Source organism: Euleptes europaea, chromosome 10 (assembly GCF_029931775.1).
Source record: "Euleptes europaea isolate rEulEur1 chromosome 10, rEulEur1.hap1, whole genome shotgun sequence".
Classification (NCBI taxonomy): domain Eukaryota; kingdom Metazoa; phylum Chordata; class Lepidosauria; order Squamata; family Sphaerodactylidae; genus Euleptes; species Euleptes europaea.
The window spans coordinates 2,497,172-2,524,397 of NC_079321.1; the positions used below are offsets into that span (position 1 = coordinate 2,497,172).

Genomic DNA, 27,226 nt, shown 5'->3' on the forward strand with positions numbered 1-27,226 from the left:
CTGTTTTCATGTTTGCACCCCCCACATGAAGATGCTGTTGGTTCCCTTATAAAAATTACTTTGCTACAGATAGGTTTCACAAGAGCTAGTGTGGTATGGTGGTTAAAAGTGTTGGTTTGGAGCGGTGGCCTCTGATCTGGAGAACCGGGTTTGATTCCCCACTCCTCCACGTGAGTGGCAAAGGATAATCTGGTGAACTGGGTTGGTTTCCCCACTCCTCCACATGAAGCCAGCTGGGTGACCTTGGGCTAGTCACACTCTCTCAGCCCCACCTACCTCACAGGGTGTCTGCTGTGGGGAGGGGAAGGGAAGGTGATAGTAAGCCAGTTTGATTCTGCCTTAAAAGGTAGAGAAAGTCGGCATATAAAAACTAACTTTTCTACAACAGAAGTCAGTATGTAGATGTAAAAAGAGGGGGGGGAGCCACTTCTCCCTGCATGCTCTTGTGGCAAACTGAAAAGAGCCAGAGTCTGGCTGGAAAGCACAAAACTCATAAGTGTGATCCAAAGTCTTCCCCTATGTGGGGTAGGGGTTGTAGTAAAGTGGGGAATCCAGATTAAATGAAAAAGCTGGCCAGATCCAACCCATTACTCGTAAGAAAGTATTACCCTGCTGTAGCTCCTGCAAGAAGGGTCTATATTTTCAAGTATTTTGATACAGAGATATAATGTAATTTGTAAGGTCTCTATTTTAGTTTTGAGGTTTCCTTCAACATGCTTTCTTAGACCCATAACCCTGATACACAAACTCACCATCAGCTCTTTTGCATTTCCTCAATCTAGCCTTTTCTTTATGCTGACAGTGCCTGGAGCAATCTCCCTTTCTTTGTTCTGCTTTTCCATCCCTCCCACAAACCCATTCACTTAAGGTAGCCTATCAGGAATTCTCCCAGCCTTGCGTGAAACTCGGTTGCTCTTGACCTGTTTTCCATGGCTCAATGCAAAAATCTCACCTCCTTCTACTGTAAGCCTGCCTAAAGGAGCACATCAAAGGACTATGGTTTCTTTGTGCTGTATGTCACCCAACACATCGGTGTTATGTTAAACCATAATTTCAGCTAGTGTTGATTCTGTGAGGCCTTTGCACAATCAGGAGCATGACACCGTAATAATGTGTATTCTTATTGCAAAATAATAGAACAACTTGTGTTACTGAATTCAGCGAGCTAGCTCTTAATAGACACAGTGAAGGACATCCTCAGAAATAATGGCGACGAGGAGAAAGTCACTTAAAAGATCACTCTTGCTGACTAGATGGAAGTGAGTGTGTGACAGGGTACATTTTTTAAATCAGTGAATTCAGGGTGGGGGCAAGCACACGCCCTTGTGGGCATGCTGACAAACACTAACTTCCCCAGATCTACGGATGGGACAGGAAGTGAGAATTTTAGCATCCTGAACTGGGGAAATCTACTGTGGCTGATTCTATGACCATAGGCAGATCATGAGAGGGAGGCCACCTTGGCCATCTCTGGGCATGGAGTAGGGGTCACAGGGGGTGTGGGGGGAGGTAGTTATGAATTTCCTGCGTTGTGCAGGGGGTTGGACATGATGACCCTGGTGGTCCCTTCCAGCTCTATGATTCTATGATTCACAGGAACCTTCCCACATCCAGGTTCACCTTGGGGACTGGACGCCTGTAATCACATTTCTGTGGATTAAGAGCTGGTATTTCCCTTTTTTAGGGACGCTGCACGAATCTTTGGTGTGAAATTTCAGTGAGGAACAGCGTTGACGTATTTGGCTCAGTTCGGATGGTCTGAATTTTAGAACTGGTGTCATGGCACACTGGGTTTGACAACAATGAAGAATCTCCAGAAAAAAAGGGGGCAGGGAGAGGAAGTTGACTTGGAACGGCAGGCCCTAAAAAAGCCTGACAGTTTGAGTTTGTGTAAATGTTACTTACATTGAGAAGCTGTAGTTCGCTGAGCAGAAGGCTAGCTTCTAGTTTAATACTCGCCAGGAACACCGGGATCAAAGCGTCAGCGCTTGTTTCTGCCGCCATGTCGTACCATCTTCTAGCTAAATGTATATCCTAAAAGTAGGAAGCCATTTCTAACCAATCTAGTCAAATCTACTAAAAGGGTCTTAAAAGTATGGCACCTTCCAGCAGACTAACAAGAGCTATCCATCTGGAGTGTACTTCCTGAAATAAAGGAATCGGGGCTCTTGGAATTCCCTTGATTGGCCAATTGAAGAATGCACAATGAAAGGGAAGGGCCGTAGCTCAGTGGTAGAGCATCTGCTTGGCATGCAGAAAGTCCCAGGTTCAATCCCCGGCATCTCCAGTTAAAGGGACTAGGCAAGTAAGTGATGTGAAAGACCTCTGCCTGAGACCCTGGAGAGCCGCTGCTGGTCTGAGTAGACAATACTGACTTTGATGGACCAAGGGTCTGATTCAGTAGAAGGCAGCTTCATGTGTTCATGTGAATTCTTGCAAATGCATTAAGATGCCATGATTTGCTCCACATTCTTAAGCCCAATACCTGTCCTTATCTACCATTAATCAGAACACGATTCTACTTGCAGTATATTAGGTATTATCCCAAATGTATCATAGAAACGAAAGCCAGCCCAGACTCAAAAAGGGACCCTGGCGTAATCAATTGGTTGATCACATTTCCTTTAAGATATGTAACCCCAAAGGAAATTGCTTGACCACTTCTTTTTGTCAAGCATAATGTTTACAATTGAAAGTTTGTTTGCAGTTTTAATGAGATGGGGCCCAGGTAACATTACCTTAGGAATGCCTAAACCATGTTCATACATATATGCCAGATTGAACATGGCTTGAGCACTACGTTGATTAGCAGCGAGGATGTAATGAGCTACCGCTATACCATAATCTCTCTGCGTTCCAAAGCCATAGTAGTGATAATCTCCCATTTTAACTGTGGCAAATGCATTGCCTGGAAAACAAAGACATTAAAAAAAATTATATCCTGTAGTTATCATTCCAAGATGGGTTTAAAAGAAATTAAGTCAAACATAATTCACTTTTATGCCTCCTTAATGTTGACTGCCTGTTTTTCAAGAGAGTTGTGAAAATGGAACATGATATCAAACAAGATGGTCTACCTCCTGATCGGATATATGTGAAGGGAACCTTGACAGCACATGGCACCACTCCTCTGAGCAAAGTCAAGAACATAAGGAAAGCCCTGCTGGATCAGACCAAAACCCATCAAGTCCAGCAGTCAGTTCACACATGGGCCAACCAGGTGCCTCTAGGAAGCCCACAAACAAGACATCTGCAGCAGCACCATCCTGCCTGTGTTCCACAGCATTGATGGGCCTTGGTCTGATCCAGCAGGGCTTTTCTTATGGAGTATGGGGCTATCCATGGCTGCTAGTCCAAATGAATCCTAGTCATGATGCATACCTATTCTCTCCAGGATCAGAGGAGCATGCCTATTATATCCTGCTGTGGAACAGAGGCAGGATAATGCTGCTGCGGTCATCTTGCTTGTGGGCTTCCTAGAGGCACCTAGTTGGCCACTGTAAGTAAGATTTCATTTGGCACAAGTGGACAATGGGTTTAAATGGAGGGCAGAAAGGTACCGGCTAGATATTAAGGAAAAAAATTTACAGTAAGAGTTGTTCGACAGTGGAATCAGCTACCTAGGGAAATGGTGAGCTCCCCCTCACTGGCAGTCTTTAAGCAGAGGCTGGACAAACACTTGTCAAGGATGTCCTAGGCCAGAGGTTCCCAAACGTTTTGAGTCACAGAGCACTTTTCAGGAGAGAAATTCGTCACGGAGCACTAATGTTCACCCAGCACCTATATACTAAACCGAATGACAGTAGTATTTTTCTTTCCAATCTCTTCATGGAGCACTAGGAGATGCCTTGCAGAGCACCAAGTGCTCCTTGGAGCACAGTTTGGGAACCTCCGATCTGGGCTGATCCTGCACTGAACAGGGGGTTGGACTAGATGGCCTTTACGACCCCTTCCAACTCTATGGTTCTATGATTCTAACAGTGAGGAGTAATTTTACCACCTGCTTGAAGAAGGACTGTTTCACAAATGGAAATCTTCTGTGGGATACAGCCCCACTGCTGTGGAAATTCTTGAGGATCTCTGAGTTTTATTATGCAGTTTGGTAATACAGCGACATGATACATTATTTTATGACCCTGCTCTTGGGGGCACTTTTTTTCCTGACTGGTTCACAAGACTTTTACAACAAGCCTTTAATAAAATAAAATGCTATACTAAAATTCAGCTTGTTTCTCCAGATTAGAGAACAATTTAAGAGGCTGCAGCAGCCGCCAAAACAAATGTTAAGAGAGGCCATCCTTTGCAACTCTCAGTCGTAGGTTGGAATAAATTAACCTGCAGAATGTGCCAAGGTTGAAGACATTTTGATAAGCAGAGGATCCAGTCACCTTCAGGGCACAGAGGACAAAGCATATTCAGTTGCCTTGCTTGAGTGAAAGTTAAAGGTTTACAGTAGCTATGTCTTCACTGCTCAGTGAGTTTATTTCGGTGCTCCGCACATCACCTACAGGCTGGGGAAGACATGTCGTACCACTCCAAAAAAATAATTAGTTCTGCACCTTGACGATCGTGATATCAAATCATTTGACCCTTCCTCTGACAAAAATGGAAGAACGCCCATGGAAGTTTCATGTGAAAGAACCGTAACGTAAAACACACGTTTAAGTAACTCAACACTTTGGTTCCTGTAGGTTATCTGGGCCTTCGACAACTCAACACTTCTTTGTAAGTACCAAAATCCAATTTTAAAGTGTAGGCCAGTAAAATAAACATGACCTTTAGAACTGTATTTTTACCCCCTATCTATTTTAAATGTTGGACTTACAGTTGAGTAGGGACTGACAAAACCAGATCAGCATGTGAAAAGGAACAAAGGGGGGGGGAAAGAACATCATTGATTGTTAATGTTGGGAAAGAGAGCCAGTGTGCTGTAGTGGTTAAGAGCGGCGGACTCTAATCTGGTGAACCTGGTTGGTTTCCCCACTCATACACATGAAGCCTGCTGGATGACCTTGGGCCAGTCACAGTTCTCTCCGAACTCTCTCAGCCCCACCTACCTCACAAGGTGTCTGTTGTGGGGAGAAGAGGGAAAGGTGATTGCAAGCTGCTTAGAGAAAAACGGAGTAGAAAAAGAACAGTTGGATTTTATGTGCCTACTTTCTCTACCACTTAAGGGAGAATCAAACCAGCTTACAATCACCTTCCCCTCCCCACAGCAGACACCATGTGAGGTCAGTGGGGCTGAGAGAGCTGTGACTAGCCCAAGGTCACCCAGCTGGCTTCATGTGTAGGAGTGGGGAATCAAACCCGGTTCTCCAGATTAGAGTTCACCGCTCCAAACCACTGCTCTTAACCACTACACCACCAACTCTTCTTCTTCTCCTCCTCCTCACATGACATTATAAATAAATACCTATGGGAACATGATTTTAGTAATGAATTAACAAAAGGGAAAATACTATCTAAATATGCTACATGAATCTGCCGTGACTTTGGAGAATTCTGAGCATCAGCTTTTCTTAGTTTTCAACCCCAAGAGCAGAACGGGAGAAACATCACAGTAAGGGAGGACAGCTGGGTACAGATTATTTTTAACTCTGTCCATACCTTGATTTGCAGCCCGATTCCATAAAAGAAGAGCCAGTGGATATATCTGGTTTTTGTGGAAAATCTTTACCTTTTCTGTAACAAGAAAATGACATCATTTATCCTAATACAATCCCTGAGTTTCAGTATACAAGTAGAGGCGCTCATGACGTTTCCCTTACCAGATTCCATAATGTAGGCTGAATTGCTCTGAGCGATTTCGTAGCCCATTTCGGCAAGAAATAAATACTGCACCAGAGACAGATCGGCCTGCCCAGCCTGGTAAGCATAATACGCTGTCAGGAATTTTTCTGACCATCTTCCTAGCTCACATACAATTCTGTAGAGCTAAACAGCAAATGGACAGAAAGACAAGATTGGCACCAGAGGTTCATAGCCCTGCCCTGAATACAAAGACGATTAAAGTAATAAAATGCTAATTGTCAAAAAGGGAAATAAGGAGGCATTTCAATTCAGATAGCTAAATATTAAGCAGGACTATTTTCCTCTCCTATACAGGACTGTTTGGCTCCTGGTCATTAATCTAAGCAGGAAGTAGCGGGTGGCAGGCTTCCCACTATAGCGGGAGACCTCCCGGCACACTGGTACTTTGACCACCCTCCCTGAGGCGCCAGCGGGAGGAAATGGGGGAGGTAAAAATAGAGCGTGTGCTGGTATCGTGCTGGTACGCTGCACTCACTTCCAGTAATAAAACTGTAAGCGACACATTGGATGCTCTAGAATTTACAAAACTCTATGGTAAAACCATAGAAATTTTGTAAATTCTAGAACACGAACAGCTTATTCCTGAGGGGGAGAGCTGAGCCGGTGGCTGGAAGCAGCACAGCCACACCGCCTCCAAAGAAAGATTCAGCGCCCCCCACCCCACCCCCACTGAAGCCGGGAAGCTGCCCTTACCTTTATGCCCCGTGGAACCGCTCCATAGTTTTCCACGGGGCCACACCACCTAAAAAGGTGACGTAAATCAAGGCAAGGGATTGAGAGGGATTAGGAAGCTGCCAAAAGGCAGCTCCGCCCCTGGAACGCCCCCTGGGAAGAAGGTGCAAAGAATGAGCGCCGTCAGGACACCAGCGGGAGGCAGAACCGGCATCCCAGGGCTGTGCTGCCATGGCAGCGCACAGAGGTCGGCGTTAGTGCCCCGACACCGGCATCCGTACCAGTCTTGGCAGTGCAAGTGGCACAGGCGCCAGCGAGGGCCCTTGTATCCATCCTGTGCACTTTTGGCCTCTATGGTAAGGAATGGGCTGTTAGACTCAAGTCCAGGAGCACCTTAGAGACCAACAAGATTTTCAGGGTACAAGCTTGTGAGAGTCAAAACTCTCTTCATCAGACACAAATAGGAACGGAGATGTGAGTGTTTTTTATCCCACGGAGGGGCTGCGGCTCAGTGGCAGAGCCTCTGCCTGGCATGCAGAAGGTCCAAGGTTCAATCCCCGGCATCTTCAGTTAAAGGGACTAGGCAGGTAGGTGATGTGAAAGACCTCTGCCTGAGACCCTGGAGAGCCGCTGCCGGTCTGAGTAGACAATACTGACTTTGATGGACCGAGAGTCTGATTCAGTATAAGGCAGCTTCATGTGTTCATGTGTTCGTTCAAGTGACGACAGTGTGCCAGCACAATCACGGCACAACGGGCCTGGCTCCCAGTTTCTCCCGGGGGTTGCCAGCTGCAGCCTGGCAAGCCTAGTATGCAGTGATTTTACTGATATGGTGGTGTTTATCCCATGTTAGTCTATGGTGATCTAATGCAGAATATATGTGTGTGCATATATTATGTCTGTTGCCACTACCTTTTTTCTAATGGCAAATGTTGGCTTTGCACAATAAAGCGTAATGTGAGAAAAGCCATTGATAATGTTATCTGTAAGCACAGGCTTTCAAAAAGAGGCTGTTACTTACTTCGACTGCATTTTGGCATGATCGAAACACACCAGTTCCTGAGGTATACATTTCAGCCAAATAATAAACTGCGAGGATTTGTCCGTTTTCAGACGCCAAGTAAAAATATCGGAAGGCGAGTTTATAATTTTTTCTGACTCCCAAGCCAGCTGCAAATCAAGTTTAAGTTGGAACTTTTGAATTTTCATCAAAGTGAATAACTGAAAAAATATATTTTAAAGAACTGTTGGAAACAGAACTTACTGAGGTACATGACTCCTAGCTGAAGCTGGGCACTTGACAGTCCTTTCTCAGCTGCTTTTTGAAAGTATTTAAAAGCTTCAGTGTAATTCTGAAAAGAAATTGTTCTTTTAGAAAGTAAAGACTTCATAAAAACAGAGCTTAGTTCTGTGCAACACTGGTATCTCATGAGTCCCTGCCTTTACAGAAGGACAAAAGTAGACATAAAGGCAAGCACATAATTTGCCCTTCCTTTGGAACTCCATTCAACTTGCCAGTTGCTCCCATCAAAGTATTTGCCCCAGGTCAACTTAAAAAAAACAAACGGTATATGTTGAGGAGCATGCCTATTATTTTGGGTGCTGTGGAACACAGGCAGGATGGTGCTGCTGCAGTCGTCTTGTTTGGGGGCTTCCTGGAGGCACCTGGTTGGCCACTGTGTGAACAGACTGCTGGACTTGATGGGCCTGGGTCTGATCCAGCAGGACTTTTCTTATGTTCTTATGCACCATATTAGAAATATACTAATCCCATCAAATCTTTATATAGCAAAACATTTATAATATATTGAATACATGTTGATGGAATATTGTTGCATAATCTGTTTCTGAACCATAGGGCTTTCCCGCATTCTCAGCTTCTCTCCTAAATTCCTGTTTCTACAAGAGGGGGGTCATTTCTGCACGTTTTTTCCTCCCTCTAGTGCAGGGGTGTCGAACATAAGGCCCACAGGCAAGATCCGGCCACTTGAGAGCTCTTATGTGGCCCGCAAGCCAGCTGAGGCAGCCACCCCCACCTACACTCTTGATTTGGGCTGGCGAGGTGTGGCCCGGCACGACCAAGTGACATTTATGGCATATCCGGCCCTTGTAAAGGTTGAATTCGGCACCTCCGATCTAATTGCCTAGGGTTTCTTAACCTGGTTTCATAACCGATATGAATTAACATTGGAAACTAATGGGCTTCTAATTTACATCAACATGTCTTTATTATCTATTTCCTAAGTGTGGCCCCCATCTGCGGATATCTAAATCCACAGATGGGGGCCACACTTACCCAAAACAAATTTTTCTACAAACTTGGGGTAACCCTCCTAGACTTGCAGAAAAATCTAAAATGTTAAAAAAATAAAACATTGGGATGAATTAAATTCCCCTAAAATTAAATAAAGGGTTGACTGAGCATGTGCAGACAACGCACTTGCCGTTGAGGGGTTCGGCAGCAGCTGAGGCAGAAAGAGACAGAGAGAGAGTGATGAGGTGGGGAGGCAGAGAGAGTGACAGGGATGTGGGAGAGAGTAAGAACACTGAACATGAGTCAGCAGTGTGATGCTGTAACTAAAAAGCCAAATGCAGTCTTGGGCTGCATCAACAGAAGTATAGTGTCCAGATCACGCGAAGTGATGGTATCACTTTACTCTGCTCTGGTTAGACATCAACTAGAGTACTGTGTTCAGTTTTGGGCACCACAATTTAAGAAAGATGTAGACAAGCTGGAACGTGTCCAGAGAAAGGCAACAAAGATGGTGAGGGGTCTGGAGGCCAAGTCCTATGAGGAAAGGTTGAAGGAGCTGGGTATGTTTAGCCTGAAGAGAAGACTGAGAGGGGATATGATAACCATGTTCAAGTACTTGAAAGGCTGTCATATAGAGGAGGGTGCCGAGTTGTTTTCTGTTGCTCAAGAAGGTCGGACCAGAACCAACGGGTTGAAATTAAATCAAAAGAGTTTCCGTCTAGACATTAGGAAGAATTTTCTAACAGTTAGAGCGGTTCCTCAGTGGAACAGGCTTCCTCGGGAGGTGGTAAGCTCTAGACATTAGGAAGAATTTTCTAACAGCTAGAGCGCTTCCTCAGTGGAACAGGCTTCCTCGGGAGGTGGTAAGCTCTCCTTCCCTGGAGGTTTTTAAGAAGAGGTTAGATGGCCATCTGTCAGCAATGCTGACTGTGTGACCTTAGGCAGATGATGAGAGGGAGGGCATCTTGGCCATCTTCTGGTCACTAGGGGTATGGAGGGGGGAGGTAGTTGTGAATTTCCTGCATTGTGCAGGGGGTTGGACTTGATGGCCCTGGTGGTCCCTTCCAGTTCTATGATTCTAAGGGGTGGCAGGATAGAGAAAGAGTGAGAGGCAGAGAAATAGGGGGAGAGGAGAGGAAACAAAGGTGGGGGGAATGTTCCCTCCCCACAAGTTTCTTGTAGGTCCCCACTAGTATTGATTAATTCCTCATTCCACATGAGTGAGATCTGCTTCAGGGACAATTAATCAAGTGTCAACAGCAGCCAAACCACCTCAGCTTCGACCCAATTTTTGAGTCCCTCATCTCCCAAGGGTATAACTGGAGAGCACACGAGACCGCTGTGTGGAAACCCTATGTGAGCTACCTTGAGTTCTGTGGTGGAAGAAAAGTGGGGCCAGAAATGGAATAGATGCAGTTTGGTCCTTGGGGTCCCCTAACAGCCATTCTTCAGGGCTGCACCCAGGTATCATCAGACATTGTGCTATTGTTGCTCTACAGCAGTGGTTCCCAAATTTTTTGGGCCACCGCGCCCTTGGTTCCACAAACTCAGCCCCAGCACCTCTTACCCTATCCAACAACACAGTTGAAGGGGTCCACCTCTAGCACCCCCCTACTGCCCCCTTGCCTCTTAGTGCTCCCCTAGGTAATCCCACTGCCCCCCCGGGGGGTGGTACTATCCACTTTGGGAACCACTGCTCTACGGAATCATTTGCAACCGGAGTATCCTGTGTGGACGAGCCAATCAAGGAGCAAATGAATGGTTACAGTGCAATATTCATTCACGAGTGGGTGCAACCCATGATCTATTCAGAGCTTCAGTTGGGAAATGCAGAGAGACTCTGTGCTGCAGGACATCCACACAGGGATTTTTGGAACATTGCCTATAATTGCTAGCTCATAGTTGTTTCCACTTACAAGGCTGCAAACCTGAGGTCAAGTCCCACTTGAACTAGTGAGGGACTTGTTTTCTCGGACAGGATTTGATTCTATCTCTGAAGCTTTTGCTGTTGCACCGGTAGTCAAGAGGCAGAGATTATTTAAAAGATAATGACAAGGTTACTGGGAATATAGATTTTATTTAAAATAATATGTGTTTATGAACCCTCATGGGATGTAAATTCACACTTTGTATTTTATAAAGCACATCGTTTCCTTGGCTACTACTTACACTACAAAGAAGATCTAACAATACTTACCACTTGGACAACTCCACCACGAAAATAAAGAAGACCCAGTCCCCATAATCCAACAGGATTGCCCTGCACAAAACAGTAATTGATAATATTTCACTTAGCCTTCTCAGTAAATTACCTGAATAAAATCCTTCAAATAATCAGCATTAATGTGTGTGTCTGCATGATTAATATTTTATGTACCAGATTCCTGCTTTTCTCACCAGAGAGGGAAATAACCTCCACCTTGGCTGTTCCTTTCTTTCTTTCTTATTTATTTATTTGTTTGTTTGTTTTGGGCTTATAGCCTGCCTTCCCCAACCGAGGCCAGCGATCATTTAAAGTACATCGATAATAATAAACAATAGACAATGAAGTCTATGTTTTAAAACAATAAAATCCTAGTTAAAATTCAACATGGCGCCCAATTTCACTCATATTGCCCAAGACAAGCGGCAGGTTGCCCCTCCAGTTGACATACGACATGGCATAGCAAGGAGGAGAATAGGGAGGCCAGTGAAGATACTACCCGTGGCTGCCCTCAACTATAGGCCTGGCGGAAGAGCCCTGTCTTGCAGGCCCTATGGAAGTCTTTAAGGTCCCGCAGGGCCCTGATGTCACCAGGCAGAGCATTCCACCAGGCTGGAGCCAGGGCCTACTCTTAGGGCCAAGGACCACCAGTAGATCGTAAAGTTCTTTAGTCCCAAATATATTCCTATTCCTACTACCAAGAGTGACCTCAGATCTCAGCTTTTCAGTTCATTCCTAAATGTGCCTGTTTCCTTTCGCCTCCTGTTTGTACAGGCCAAAGAGACAGGACTAGTTCGTTGGGCAGGCTGGCAACTAGCAGGAGACCTTTGTTGGGGAGGCCTGGCTGGCAATGTCATGACCTCGCCAGCGACAGGGTGACATCGCTTTTGGTGCGACTCAGCAGTGACGTCATCACATGGGGGCAATGCTCTTAACACCCTCCCCAAACTCTGTGTGAGAGTGTCAACTGTTGTGATGACATCACTTCCGGGTTGCACCAAAACTGACATCGTGGCATTGCTGGCGATACCGATCGCCCCCCTCTCTCGTCCTCCACTCCCCCCCACCAGTCAGCTGAGTAACATTCCCAAATTCAAATATTTTAGTTGTGTTTTCAAAAATAGGGAGGGCTGACAAACCGATTGTTTCTAACTAACTGTACACAAATGTCTGTACAGTTTAAGACAGTTTAAGATAACCTAACTCGTTATATGACAGTAGTTTACTCAAATTCTGAGTATTATACAAGGAAAAATATATAATTAGAAGGCAAAAAAAGCTCACAATACCTTATCTGCTGCAATTCTGAAATACCTCCAGGCAGTAAAATTATCCTGAGGCACAGCAGTGCTTCCTTCTAAATACATCTAGATCGTAATAAAAAAGGGGATATTTCTTTATGTAATAGGAGAGATACTGATGGAGAAAATATTTTTTTACTTTATTATATTTCTATCCCACTTTTCTGACAATTATCTCCAAAGTAGTTCATATCAATAGAGAATAGGCAGAGGACTAGCCAACCAACTGAAGAAGACAACCTAACAGGAGGGGAGAGGTAGCCACAGCGAGATCAGTCTGGTAAAGTAAGAATATCCTGAGTGTTGTGGACAAGCCATTGATCTTCCCTTGCTAGTAGAGTTGCCAGGTACCCCCCGGCAACTGGCAGGGCAGGGGATGGGGTGATCTTGTGTGTGTGCTAAATGCCATCAAGTCGCTTCCAACTCATGGCGACCCTATGAATCAATGTCCTCCAAAACGTCCTATCTTTAACAGCCTTGCTCAGGTCTTGCAAACTGAGGGTCATGGCTTCCTTTATAAAGTCCACCCATCTCATGCTGGGTCTTCCTCTTTTCCTGCTGCCTTCAACGTTTCCTAGCATGATTGTCCTTTCCAGTGACTCTTGTCTTCTCATGTGACTAAAGTACAACAGCCTCAGTTTAGTAATTTTAGCTTCTAGGGTCAGTTCAGGCTCGATTTAATCTATTACCCACTGACATGTTTTTTTGGCAGTCCGTGGTATCCGTAACACTCTCCTCCAACAGCACATTTCAAAGGGGTGATTTTACCAGATGCAAATTGAGACCTAGACCTCATCACTGTTGGAGCGTGGGTGACACTTCTGGAAGTGGAGTCATCCCATCACCGACATCGTGCGAGACACTCTGGTATTTGGGCAAAAACTCTACAGTAGAAGCTGTTTTTACCGTAGAATTTTGCCCAAATATCAGTGTCTCCCACATTGTTGGTGACATGATGATGTCGCTTCTGGAACTGACACTAACGCTCCAACGCCAAAGAGGCCTAGGCCTCAATTTGCTACTGGTAAGACCCCCACCAGCCAGCTGAACAATAACAGGGGGAGGGGCCCCAAAGTGGAGGATCCCCTGCCCATGGTGGGGTCTGGCGACCCTACTTCAAGTGTTCATCTTGGAGGAAAGGGGGGACAGACATCCAGTAATCCGGAGACCTCTGACCTGTGGCAGAGGCCAGAATGGCAGAGGCCTTTTCCTCTTGCTTCTGCAACCCCCCTTTTAATGAAGTTGTTTTCTGTGATAATGGCAGCTGCCTCGCTGCACACACACAGTCTTCTTCACTATATTCAACGGGGCTCACTCCCAGGCAAGGGTGCACAGGATTGTAGCCTTCCTCGTTCTCTGAGAACTGTCACTTTGTTTATGAAATAACGCTTCAAAGACAATAATGATATACATATTTTGAATATAGAGAGGCAGGACAGTCAATGTCTCCATGATTGTGCGGTGCAACCTGAAAGCAGAACCATGCTTACAGGGCGTGGGCTAGAGCTGGTATATCATGAGCTCTTGAATCGCAGAACTGCAGAATGGTCCTGACCCCTTCTCTAACACCTCAACAGCAAATGCATGCCATCTTTGTGTCTGAGGATAGCTTCATGTAGAAAAGCTCAACTGTCCTAGAAAGTGGAGATGTTACAATGGAGCACGGGGCAGGGTTCTTTAACTATAAAATTAACTCTGTGTAATCCACCTTGTGTCCAAATGAGAAAGGCAGACTATAAATGTCAGCGTGGTGTAGTGGTTAAGAGTGGTGGACTCTAAGCTGGAGAACCGGGTTGGATTCCCTGCTCCTGCACATGAGCGACATATTCTAAGCTGGAGAACCGGGTTTGATTCCCCGCTCCTCCACATGAGCGACATACTCTAAGCTGGAGAACCGGCTTTGATTTCCCGCTCCTGCACATGAGCGATGGACTCTAATCTTGAGAGAGAACTGGGTTTCATTCCCCACTCCTCCACATTAGCGATGTGATCTGGAGAACCGGGTTCAATTGTCTGATCTGGAGAACCATGTTCAATTCCCCACTCCTCCACATAAAGCCTGCTGGGTAACCTTGGGCTAGTCACAGTTCTCTCAGAGCTCTCTCAGCCCCACCTACCTCCCAAGGTATCTGTTTTGGGGAGGTGAAGGGGAAGGGGATTGTAAGCCGGTTTGAGACTCCTTAAAGGCAGAGAAAATTGGGGTATAAAAACCAACTCTTCTTCTTCACCTAAATAAAATTAATAGACAATTCCCAAGGAGCAAATATAGGTACCTTTCCCAAGAATGCCACGCCATTTGCATCGCCTGTGCTCGCTGCCTTTAGGAAATAGTAGAAGGCTTTCTAAAGAAAAGTAGCAAAGTTACAATTTACTTAACATTTCTCCCAATACAGATTTAAAAGGTGTGGGCAAGTGTTGATGAAGGCACACATATTCTTTATCCACCAGTGTACAGGGCACACCAATTCAAACTGATGCGTTTACATCCTGCTTCTTGGAATCATTTGTACAGGTCAATTTTGACGTCATGTTTTTTTTTAAAGCACCACAATACGTGGAAAAGCAACGGGACAAATAAAACATACATATCTGTTCCCCACAAGCAGCATTTTGGAAAGATCGGTGGGCAGGAATGGGAAAGCGAAGGCAGAAAATGATCCAAGTGCCTTCCGGTAGCGGAGAATTTAATCTGGATGCATTTTCCGATTTGCATGATTCCTGTCCTAAGACATTGCTTGGTTAGAAAGCAGGACTCAGCTGGCTCTGCACCCTGACCTGGAAAGCCCCAGGATAGCTTGATCTCCTCAGATCTCAGAAGCTAAGCAGGGTCAACCCTGACTAGTATTTGGATGGGCGACCGCCAAGGAATACCAGAGGCATGACGCAGAGGCAGGCAATGGCAAACCACCTCTGAACGTCTCTTGCCTTGAAAACCCTATGTGGTCACCATAAATCAGTTGTGACATGGCAGCAAAAAAAAAATAATCTAGCTCTGCATGCTCATGGGTGCTTTGGAGTTGAATTGTTTTGAAAAGTAAATCTGCTCCTTCCCAGCCCCATTTACACATGCCATATGGCAAAGATATTGCATGAAGTCAAAACTCTCGCTGAGTGAGTGCAAAACTTTGGGTTCATACTGGCCAATCATCAGAGTTTCCGCAAAAGAAGATTTCTCTCGCTAACCTTTTGCAATTCTTTGATGGTTCTCCTCTTTTAAAAAAGAACATGACTTTAATTAAGTATATAGGTTTGAATTTCCTTTAGAAACATGGAAGAGGCATTTGTAGGGTTTTGGGGGGGGAGTGCATCAGGGTGCGATCCAGAAGGGCGTGAGCATGTGCCCCCTACTTTTCACCCCTAGATAAACATTTTCCAAAGCTGCTTTAGAGGACCCCAATTAGCTGCTGAAAATTATTTTAAAGCTGTCTTGAGGATCTGGTGCATGAAAGTTTTAAAAGGGAAATGAAGAGAAAACAGGAGGCATACAGAGCCAGCATTTCCCTTCAAATCAGCTTCAGCACCAGCCTCCCAAATGTGTTTGCAATTCATGGGAATTTAAAGAGCCCTTTGGGGGCAGTATCTTGAGGCAGATCCTAAAAAGCACGCCCATACAATCCCTTCTGGATGACAGCATTAGTCTGTGATCTTTAGCACATTTATCTGGAAACATCTCGTTGAAATAAGTGAAACACGTTTCTAAATAAAGGGGCTTAAGATTAGGACAACAAGATTAATTTTCAAGGTATATTTGAGTATACTCGCAGCATGATCTCTTTCAAGTCCTTTTCTTCCCAAAAGGTGCAGTTGTCCAAGATAAACCTATAAGTAATTATTTTAAAAGTGAATGTTTTTGTGAATCAAAAGTAAACAAAGTAAACAAATACCTTGTGGCCAGAGGAACACATCATTTCAAGTATAACATGTCTGGCAAATATCGTATCTTCCAAATAATACCATACAATCAAATACAAGCTTGCTAAATAATTCTCTGTAAACATAGTACATTATGCTGGTGGCACCAAAAAGAATAATATGTGAGTATGCCTTGATCTGGATGGCCCAGGCTAGCCAGACCTCTTCAGATCTCAGAAGCTAAGCAGGTTCAACCTTGGATGGGAGACCACCAATGAAGTCCAGGGTCGCTATGTAGATGGGGGCAAATGGCAAACCACCTCTGAAAATCCATAGCTGGCCTCCCTTCCCCTTTTCTCATAAATTTCCATCTTACACTGTTTACCAGGGGACTCTGATTGTTTCCCCCCGGGTTTGCTGTGGATCCCTGTGACGATTTTAGCGCCAACTGATTTATTAATAATAATTTTTATTGTATTGATCAACTTTTAACATATATGTATGTATTGTGTTTTATGATTATTAGCTGTTCTGAGCCCGGCTCCCGCCAGGATATAGAGCACTATAGAGAACTAATAAAACAAAAAACAAACATACATCTCTTGCCATGAAAACCCTACCATGTCTCAGTAGGTCGTCTGCGACTTGAGAGCATTAAAAGATGCACACAAAAATACATTTTTGGAGCTGTGGAGCGGCTCTGAAAGTGCTCTGTTCTAGTCAAAAGGTGCCTACTCCCCCAGCCCCAGCACTGAGCTTGGAGCAAACAGGTTCTGACAGTTTGCAGAGCCAGCTATGCATAGCACTAATTGGCTGGTGACTGAGAAGTCAAAACCCCTCTTCCCATCCTTGGAGCAGTTTTGAAATGTATTTAACATTTATTTTCTTTTTTATCTTTAACGAGGGAGAAAAGACCACTGGAGTGATCGACAGTGCAATCTGAAGGAGAGTTACACTTGTGTGTGTGTTAAGTGCCGTCAAGTCGCTTCTGACTCATGGCGACCCTATGAATGAAAGTCCTCCAAAATGTCCTATCTTTGACAGCCTTGCTCAGATCTTGCAAACTGAAGGCTGTGGACAATACTTTTGCAGGACAATACTCAGCTCAAACCCAACCCTTTCTGACTATATATTACTCTTCCTACACCCTTGACACTGAGAGACACTGTCCTTCAGTGTTACTACTCTGAAGATGCCTGCCACAGTTGCTGGCGAAACGTCAGGAAAGAAAATTCCAAGACCACGGTTACACAGCCCGGATAACCTACAAGAACCAATGAAGGCTGTGGCTTCCTTTATTGAGTCAATCCATCTCTTGTTGGGTCTTCCTCTTTTCCTGCTGCCCTCAACTTTTCCTAGCATGACTGTGTTTTCCAGTGACTCTTGTCATCTCATGACGTGACCAAAATACGATAGCCTCAGTTTAGTCATTTTAGCTACACTTAGGATTGGGAAATAACAGGAGATTTTGGGGATGGAGTCTGAGGAGGGCGGCTCATGTTCCACTGAATGTATGTTCATGTTCTCATGTTTTAACTTTTCCCTGTTGCGCTCTCTCAGCACACACACACCTCTATACATAACACAGTCATTGTCAATGGAAGCCGACATATCTTACCTGTATCTGTGTGTCTCCTCTTTCAGCCAAAAACCTGTAGTACTGATATACATCCCAATCTAAGAATTCTGTACTAAAACTCTGGTTTTCTGGCTTTTCTGTCAGTCTCACTTTTTCTACTGGCAATTCTTCGTTTTTTTCTAATCGTTTAGCAACTATGAATAACAAAAGACCCAATTACAACTATGGAACAAGTGCTGTCCGGAATGTTTACAAATTTCAAGCATCTATTCCAAGATATGGATAGACCAGATTGGATTGTCAGAGGAAGTTTGCTGTCCCGAACTGAAACATTTTCTGCTAACATAATGTCTTTCTCGAGCTAGCATAATAGTTTGCAATGAAGCATTCCTCACTCTTACAGAGCCTTCCTGAGCCTGGGGGCGGATTGGGCTTAGGAGGCGGCGTGACCCTGCTGCCAGCGTAAGTGCATTTTGTGGTGTGATTAGAGGCACTTACGCTGGCGGCGAGGATAGTTCTGTTGGCTCCTGCGCGCCACGGAGCTGTGCGCCGCTCCTTCGCCAGCACAGTCTCCCCACCACATAAATCCCGGCAGAGACATGCAGTGCCGGCGGGGAGGGGCATTCCCGGGGGTCGGCGCTGACTGTAGTCGCCTTCCACAGCTGCTCCAGCCCGGGAACACCTCCTCCAGGAACAGCTTTGCTGAGCCAAGTTTTTCCTGGCGCAGCCTCGCTGTTTCCTATGGTGGGGGGTGGGGAAAGCCCTATGTTACCGGTTTTTATTTTTGACCGACTTTTTCTGAGCCTCTAGTCAGCCGGGAAACTGGTGTGGAGGCAGCGCTGCAGCGCTGCAGCCACGACATCCCTGGCCGCCAGAGGCTTAGGAATGCACTGTTAGTCCACCATAACCTCAGCAACTCTTATGACTGGATTTCAGGACTTCTCAACATGCTAGATGGGTTCCTGTGCAGTGAGCCTCTTTGAGTGTTTTCAATGTGGAACTTAAACACTACCGATACTGATGATTTATAACTTTATTAACTGATCTACTGGTGTTGCATCATTGAAGAAATATCCACAACATATGGAACAAGCTCAAGGATTGTAAATGGACTCTTGATTCTATGCCAGTAGAATTATTATGTATTGTTACTTTGGATGTATTTCAGTCAGTATATATAGGTAGTTATAATGTTGGTACATAATTAAATCTATGGCTATTTATTCTCGGTAATTAGCAGCGCGTTCCAGCTGAAGTGCCCTGCATATTTTTTTGAGTTTTTCACGCGGCACATACCTGCTTCGCATTTCTTAAGAGCCCCTTTAATGCAACCTTTTGTCTTTACTCTGCCCCCGCACTGAAGCATTTACTGAAGGAACCATGAAAAATCACAAACGCAGCTTAGCTATGCAAATGCGTGTGGGGGTGGAATTTCTCCTTTTGCATTGGGACCGTGAATAGATAGTTTAAAGGTTGCATTTAAAAAAAGAGCTTTGAGCGAGCATCAAAATTGACCCTATGAGTATTGTCCCTTGGCCACATGCTTTTGTATTTTGGGGTTTGATTGCAGTGTTGGTGTGGTGTGGATACTATTTTTTCTTCAACTTAAACACTAAACACTTCAGTCGTTTCCAACCGGGGCCAAAGCACAATGCCTAGCCACTTACTGAAATGTGCAGCTTCCCTGTAGTTCATAAGAGCCGCCTCACAGTTCTTTGGGACGTTGATTCCTAGCCTGAACCGATAACCCTGGGGGAGAAAATACTTATGATGATTTAATTTTAGGCCATTCAGGAATCTATAACTGGAAATAGACAAAAAATGTGTTTTACAAACCAAGATAATCTTGGATATCAGATTTCCACCAATACTTGCAAAAGTGTAGTATAAAAGTGCCTAGGGGAATGAAAAAAATATAATGATAGGGATCAAGAAACAAACTACGTCAGTGATAATTTGGCATACTTAGCTTGGATTCTCATTACCTTTGCGTGATTATGTTCCACTCCTATCCCATATGACAGCAAAAATCCTAATGCCTGTAGGATCAAATGAAAGCAACCATTCAGCATATTCCCTCCACTTTTTGACCATTTCTTTTGTTTTCAGGAATGTTGTTGACATTGCTGTGTGACAGTTTTATCAAGTCAGTTGTGTGTGGTGAATATTTTGTCTGCATGCCCATCAAGGAATGGGGAAAGTTAGTATTTATACTCTGCTACACCATGGTGAAAATTTGGTCGTCAGAAGTTTGCCCGGACATGGTAAATAACAGATATTACCACACAAGGAGCAGATGGAAGAGAGATATTCCACAAGAGAAACCAAGACAGTAAAATTACCTTGTGAAAAATTGACCCTCCAAAAAAACACATGTGAAAAACAGCCCTAAGATGGTTCTTGTCAACTGTGGAAGAAGAAGAAAAGTTGGTTTTTACATGCCGACTTTCTCTACCTTTTAAGGAGAATCAAACGGGCTTACAGTCTCCTTCCCTTCCTCTCCCCACAACAGACACCTTGTGAGGTAGGTGAGGCTCAGAGAGGCCGAAATGAACTGTGACTAGCCCAAGGTCACCCAGCTGGCTTCATGTGGAGGAGTGGGGAAACGAACCCAGTTCACCAGATTAGAGACCACCACTCATGTGGAGGAGTGGGGAATCAGACCCGGTTCTCCAGATTAGAGTCCACTGCTCTTAACCATTAAACCTCACTGTAGGTGAATTCCCACGGGCATATTTTTTTTTACTCCCACAGGTGGATTTAGGAAGCTACATTTGCTTAAGAGGAGACCACTTGCATGCAGACATGTAAATTCTGGATGAATATAAGCTGTAAACCAGTGTACTGTAACACGTAGAGTGTCTGACTAGGACAACACCTGGGTTTAAATCCTCATTCTGCCATGAAATATACTAGGTGACCTTCAGCTAATCATTACAGGCAGATGATGAGAGGGAGGGCATCTTGGCCATCTTCTGGGCATGGAGTAGGGGTCACTGGGGGGGAGGTAGTTGTGAGTTTCCTGCATTGAGCAGGGGGTTGGACTAGATGGCCCTGGTGGTCCCTTCCAACTCTATGACTCTATGATCTCTGTCTAACCTATGCAAAAGAATTTTTGTGAGAATAAAATGGGAGGGGGAGTGAAAAGGCAAGGTAAAAATAAATTGAATATAAAATAAATTTCTCTGCTATCCCTCTTTGGGCCATGCTGACCTTGAACATACATTCAGTGGCACATGAGCAGTGAATGACCAATGCAAGTAAAATAAGGATGTCCCTAAGTGTGATGAAATCATTGTGCTGTAGTTAGTATATTTAAAGCTATTAACATAAGCAAGTACAGAAATACTTTGAGAGGAGATTGTGACAGGTACCGCTGCAAAAGAATCCCACCCGATGTTAAAGTTCAGTTCGTAACACTCATTCATAACACGTTGATATAAAGACAGGACTGTTACAGTTTAGAGTCTTCTGTATATATATTTTTCCTAATGTTGTTGTTCAAGGGCTGTTTTCTTAAAAGCATCTCTCAAGCTGTGAGGTGGGTCGCGTTAGGGCCAAGGCAATTTGAAAATATAAGCAGAAGACACGAAGAAAGGGAACAGACAACATGTAGAAAGAAAGTCAGAGCAGAGTATCCTTCAAGAAATCATTTTCCTGAAGTTGTCACACTGTTCATGTTTTCCGATGATGACACATACAATATGCAGTACGGACATTTTCAGGTTATATTGAGGCAACGTTACAAAATATTATGTGAAGACGCACACAGAGACGTATTCCCGTTCACAGTATTTCATGGCTGAATATATATTAAAAGTATTAGGGACAAAATAAACCTGGCAGATAGAACGTGATGTGCTATGTACATATGCTCCTTGAAGCCCAGACACGTAGTCTCATCTTTACTACCATTGAATCTAGATTTACAGTGCATTCCTAAGAGTTTATCCAGTCTAAGCCCATTCATTTCAGTGGGCTTAGACTGGAGTAATTCTCCTTAGGAATGCACTGTTAGGCTACCATCTGAAGGAGAGTGACACCCTACTAAGTCCATGGGATGCAATCGGCTTAGAAGGTTGTAACTCTGCATTGTTATTCTAGCAATTCTATGCTCAAGATAAGATATTACATGATTGAGTACCACGCCACAGATAACAAGTGAGAATGGAAAAGTGGCGGTTGTATTTATTCTGTATGAATTCAATAACTAAAGCTTATATATAATACTTTCCACAAAAATTTATAGGTCAGATAGGATTTTCTCTATAGTGCTATAATTTAAACCAGAGATAGCCAACTTCTGTTGTGAATGGGGGGGGGGGGAGAAGGGATTTATTTTCCAGACAATGGTTCGAAATATATTTCGCTACACAAATTCACCCCTTAATGGAGCTGTTTAAGCTCCATTAGTTGTGAGGATTTAACAGTCATGAAGCTTAATGCAATTATTACCTATCTGCCCCAATCAAAAAGATGTAACAGTAAAATTAGGTCATTTTAAATAACTCACAAAAATGTCTTTTCCTCATCAATGTTTTCAGCGGCAGTTTTGTGATGATGATAACATTTACCATAACATCAACTTCTACCTTTCATCTTGATTATCCGTAACTTTTCAGGAAATTTCAGGAATGGTTCTAGCCCTGGTTAGGCCAGGTTAACACAGGCTAGAGAATAAGGTTGTAAAACATTGAGGGGTAGAATGGAGCCCCCCCCCATCCAGACTGCATGTGATTAAGGACCCCCAAATCTCCAGAAATTACCCAGGCTGGAGTTGGCAACTCTACAAAATGATGGATTCCATCTTTGTATGTTCTTGCATTAAAAACAACAACTCCATGCCGATAGAAAAGTAACACAGCAGGAATGAAGATTATTTATTTGCTGTGATGGCTTTCTATTTGCAGGAAGATTTGAATGTAGGTGTGACAGGCCTTTTCTTCCTACTGAGGGGACGCACACAGCCCCCTATGATTTCTTTTTGGGAATCAAGGTGCGTTTTAACCTAGAAACCTTCCCCATTGTTGCCAGGTGTTCTAAAGGCAGCAAGTGTGTGGGCTTTGGGTTCAATGCCGTGAGGTAAATTTTGTGGTGCACAAGGAAATTATTGGGATTGAGGCAGGATTAGTGTAGGAACAACTAAGATTTATTTATTTACAGGTTAGTTCAAAGGAACAGATCAGCAGTAAAGGTCTCCAGGTAGACAAAGGAGAGACCTGGCTGGAGAACATAAATTTAAACTAGTTATGGCTTCAGAGGGTAATTCACAGTGGGTAGCCCTGTTAGTCTGTTTGCAGTAGTCAAAAAGGGCAAGAGTCCTGTAGCACCTTAAAGACTAACAAAAATATTTTCTGGTAGGGTATGAGCTTTCGTGAGCCACAGCTCACTTCTTCAGAGGGTAGTTAGGCTTTTCTTTAATGAGCCAGTGTGGTGTAATGGTTAAGAGCGGTGGTTTGGAGCAGTGGACTCTGATCTGGAGGACCAGGTTTGATCCCCCATTCCTCCACATGAAGCCTGCTGGGTGACCTTAGGCTAGTCACAGTTCTCTCTGAACTCTCTCAGCCCCACCTAACTCACAAGGTGTCTGTCATGGAGAGAGGAAGGGAAGGCGATTGTAAACAGGTTTGATTCTCCTTACAAGGTAGAGAAAGTCAGCATATAAAAACCAACTCTTCTTCTTCTATTATACCTTATTAAAGTCCCTTCCCTATCCAAACTCTGCCCTCCTCGGGCTCCAACCCCAAAATCTCCAGGTATTTCCCAACCTGGAGATGGCAACCCTAACTTCAAATGAGTCCAGCCAGTGGTGGGATGCAGGTCCAGGAGGGGACACCAATGTCCTCTCCGGCAGCCGAAAGGCCACCAGCGGCGGGAGCGACCATGGCGTGCCGGGATGCGGAGGCGAACCGGGGTTTCCTGGGCTCCCTCCTGCGGGATTTCCCGAGGCCGCTGGGCCCGGAGGACGCCTTGCCTTGGAGTCCTCTGGGCTGGGGTGGCGCCCTCAGCCAGGCCGAGGCGCCGGCGGAGATGGCGGAGTTGGCCCGGAGCTTCCTGGGCAGCAGGTAGGACGGGGGAGGTGGGTGGGAAGGGGGATGCGATCCTGGGTTGCCAGAAGTCGGGGCCCGTTACTTAAGGGAAAGGAGGCATAAAGTGCAGAAAAGAGCGACCAAAATGATTAGGGGACTAGAGCAGCTGTCCTATGGGGAGCGGTTAAGATGCTTAGGGCTGTTTAGCTTGGCAAGAAGGCGGCCAAGGGGAGACATGGTAGAGGTCTATAAAATTATGCATGATTTGGAGAGAGTGGACAGGGAGGAGTTTTTTCTCCCTCTCCCATAATGCTAGAACCCGCCGTCATCTGCTGAAGCTGAAGGGTGAGAGATTCAAAACAGATAAAAAGAAGGGTTTTTTTTCCACACAACGCATAGTTAAATTGTGGAACTCCCTGCCCCAGGATGTGGTGATGGCTGCCAACTTGGAAGGCTTTAAGAGGGGAGTGGACATATTCATGGAGAAAAGGGGTATTCATGGCTATTAGTTAAAATGGATACTAGTCATGCTGCATACCTATTCTCTCTAGCATCAAAGGAGCAGGCCTATTATTTGAGGTGCTGTGGAACACAGGCAGGATGGTGCTGCTGCCGTCTTCTTGATTGTGGGCTTCCTAGAGGCACCTGGTTGGCCACTGTGTGGACAGACTGCTGGACTTGATGGGATTTGGTCTAAACCAGCAGGGCCTTTCTTATGTTCTTATGTTCTTAATGTCCTCCCCTACCACTAGCGGCTGGGAATGAGCCATGCCCCGTGATCCATCAACCCGCCTCTCATTGTATTTCCCCAGCCTGCCATCCGGGTGACTCTGACCAAGAACCAGCCCAGATCAAATTTCATTCGTCGAGTTTGGAAAGACGTTTCCTGAATACAACCGACTATCCTTTTTAAATCGTGCCGTCTGATGAATTGTTAACTTTGCATCCCCCACCTTGTCGACACGTCTCAATTCAAAACAAATCCATGTTGTACTCCTTTTCAAATATTTATATACTTTTGAGTCAAACAGCGTCTGTTTGGCTAATTGAAGAACACTTACTGTCTGGCCTTTATGAGACCCTTCTTCGGCTAAAATCTCATATAACAATACGGCAGCTTTTATATTTTGAGGACCTTTGTGCCCAAACAGCATATTGGCAGCCAGCTTCTCCAGAACGTTCTGCTTTCCTGTTTCTGCTGCTCTGGCAAGGAGCTTGTGGGCTCTGGTTTAGAGATACAAAACTCAGAATTAATGAGCTGGATACATATAAGTTATACAGAAGTTCAAGCAAAAAAAAAAACATTTATTTTTTATCCGATGAGGACTATTATAGCACCTATACGCTGTCAATGTATGCATTGACAAGCCAAGAAGATTCGGGCCAACCTCTCATCCTGATGTTTAACGTCCTGCAATCTATGTTATACCCTGCTCCTGCCAATTTTAAACCTGTTTTTAACCTTGCTGTGTTTTCTTTTATTGTTATATCCATTACTGCTTGGCCAGTTACTTTTGTTATATTGTTATGGCCTTTGGTCTCAAACAATAAATTTTAACTACCTACCTACATATTTATACAAAAGTGTATTTATAGTAGGAATCACACCTCCTACAACTTATTCCACTAACGGCATTGCCTTCAGCAGTGAAAATACTCTCAGCACAGAATAGCTGTGGAGAGCCAGCTTAGCGTAGAGGCTAGAGTGCCGGACCATGATCTGGGAGCACCAGGTTCGAATTCCCACTCTGCCATGAAAGCTTGTTGGGTGACTTTAGGCCAGGCACATTCTCTCAGCCTAACCTACGTCATAGGATAAACTGGAGGAAAGGAGCACAGTGCAAGCCACCTGGTTCTCCATTGGGGGAAAAGGAGGGGTATAACTGAAGTAAATAAAATAATTTAAAAATAAGGATAGGAAGACACACCTAAACTGAGATCAGATTGAAAAAAGCTGTGATTTGGGCTGGGAAACCACTGAGCTTCACCAACATTTAAGAAGGATATAGACAAGGTGGAACGTGTCCAGAGGAGGGCAACAAAGATGGTGAGGGGTCTGGAGACCAAGTCCTATGAGGAAAGGTTGCAGGAGCTGGGTATGTTTAGCCTGGAGAGGAGAAGACTGAGAGGGGAGAGCTCTCCTTCCCTGGAGATTTTTAAGCAGAGGCTAGATGGCCATCTGTCAGCAATGCTGATTCTATGACCTTAGGCAGTTCATGAGAGGGAGGCCATTTTCTGGGCATGGAGTAGGGGTCACTGGGGGTGTGGGGGAGAGGTAGTTGTGAATTTCCTGCATTGTGGTGAGGGTTAGACTAGATGACCTAGTGGTCCCTTCCAACTCTATGATTCTATGAAGATAAAACAGAAGCCTTCCGGCACCTTTAACACCCAAGATCACTACAGCCGTAGCCTCGGCATCTTCAAGATGCATCGCAAAACATTTTTTATACAGGTCAGCATCTGCTTGCTTCATCACCTTCAAAATCTTGACTGGGGTAGAAGGCAGGGTATGTACTTAACCAATGTATGGCAATATCCAAATCTGTGTAACTCAGGCCGATGCTTACTTTCCTATGTCTGCTGAAGCTGGGGCCAAGCCTCAGCAAGAATATTTGCAATGTTTTCTTGGTGTGTGCCATTTTGAAGCTTATCCGGGCAGATGAAAAGGGTGGCATGGGCCCTTGCAGCCTTTCTGTTCCCTGTATTTTTACTCACTATGGCTGCCTACCAAGGCAAGAGATAGCTTTGATTGAGGAAGTTTACTACGATAATCTATAGCCGTTTATGCAGGGCTGTTTCCCCGCGGTCACCAAGCTGACTGCTTTGGGGCTTGCTTTTGATTATGAATGCCTTTCCCGACCATCAGAGGTAGCCTTGCACTCCCTGCGCGTTTCCGCGTGTTTTTCCCGCGTTTTACGAATTCTGGCTAAAACAGTGTCTGGGAAACACAGACAAAATGCACAAAAATGAGTGGGGAGAGTGAGGCGACCTCTGACAGTCAGGGAAGGCATGCATAATCAAAAGGAAGCCCCGAAGAAGTCGGCAGGGGTGATCACGGGGAAACAGCCCTGCATAAATGGCCTATGAAACATGAATATTTAGGAGTCTTTACATGCTATACGATCACATTGACTTATTTATGCCTCCTCTGAGGCTGTGCCTGCTAAAAAGGTGAGCAGATACTTACTCTTCCTTATCTTTGTTGCTTTTCAAATGTTTCAATATTTTGAGGCTTCTCTTATACAACTGTTGAATTTTGTCTTTTTTTGCAGCCTGTTCTTGTGCTAGAAATGTGATCGGGGGTGGGGGGAAGAGTACCATGTTATTTGTTGTCAATTATTTAAAGGAAATCTTATTTTCCTAAGGTAGTTGAGAGAAGCCAAGTTTCTTTTTTCTAATGACCTTATTTTAGTTGAGGCTCCAAAGGAATATGAATACAGGATTCAGAACTCTTTTGCACAAGAAACTGAACAGATGTTCTAGGTAGTAGAGCACATGCTTATTAAATATAAATGCTTTTATACT

The 27,226-nt window shown here is 44.6% G+C and overlaps 1 protein-coding gene across 1 annotated transcript; it reads right to left on the reverse strand.

Annotated features, from left to right (window-relative positions):
* Positions 1-1,344: 1,344 nt before the first annotated feature.
* Positions 1,345-27,022, reverse strand: SEL1L2 (SEL1L2 adaptor subunit of ERAD E3 ubiquitin ligase). Its single transcript, XM_056856796.1, has 16 exons — positions 26,889-27,022; positions 24,763-24,925; positions 19,658-19,711; positions 19,509-19,568; positions 19,340-19,421; positions 17,712-17,866; positions 14,515-14,583; positions 12,230-12,307; positions 10,935-10,997; positions 7,748-7,835; positions 7,505-7,653; positions 5,769-5,934; positions 5,608-5,682; positions 2,739-2,908; positions 1,906-2,034; positions 1,345-1,359 (listed from the first exon to the last, which is right to left on the reverse strand). Exons 1-16 carry the CDS (start codon positions 27,020-27,022, stop codon positions 1,345-1,347), a joined length of 1,650 nt encoding a protein of 549 aa, XP_056712774.1.
* Positions 27,023-27,226: the final 204 nt, after the last annotated feature.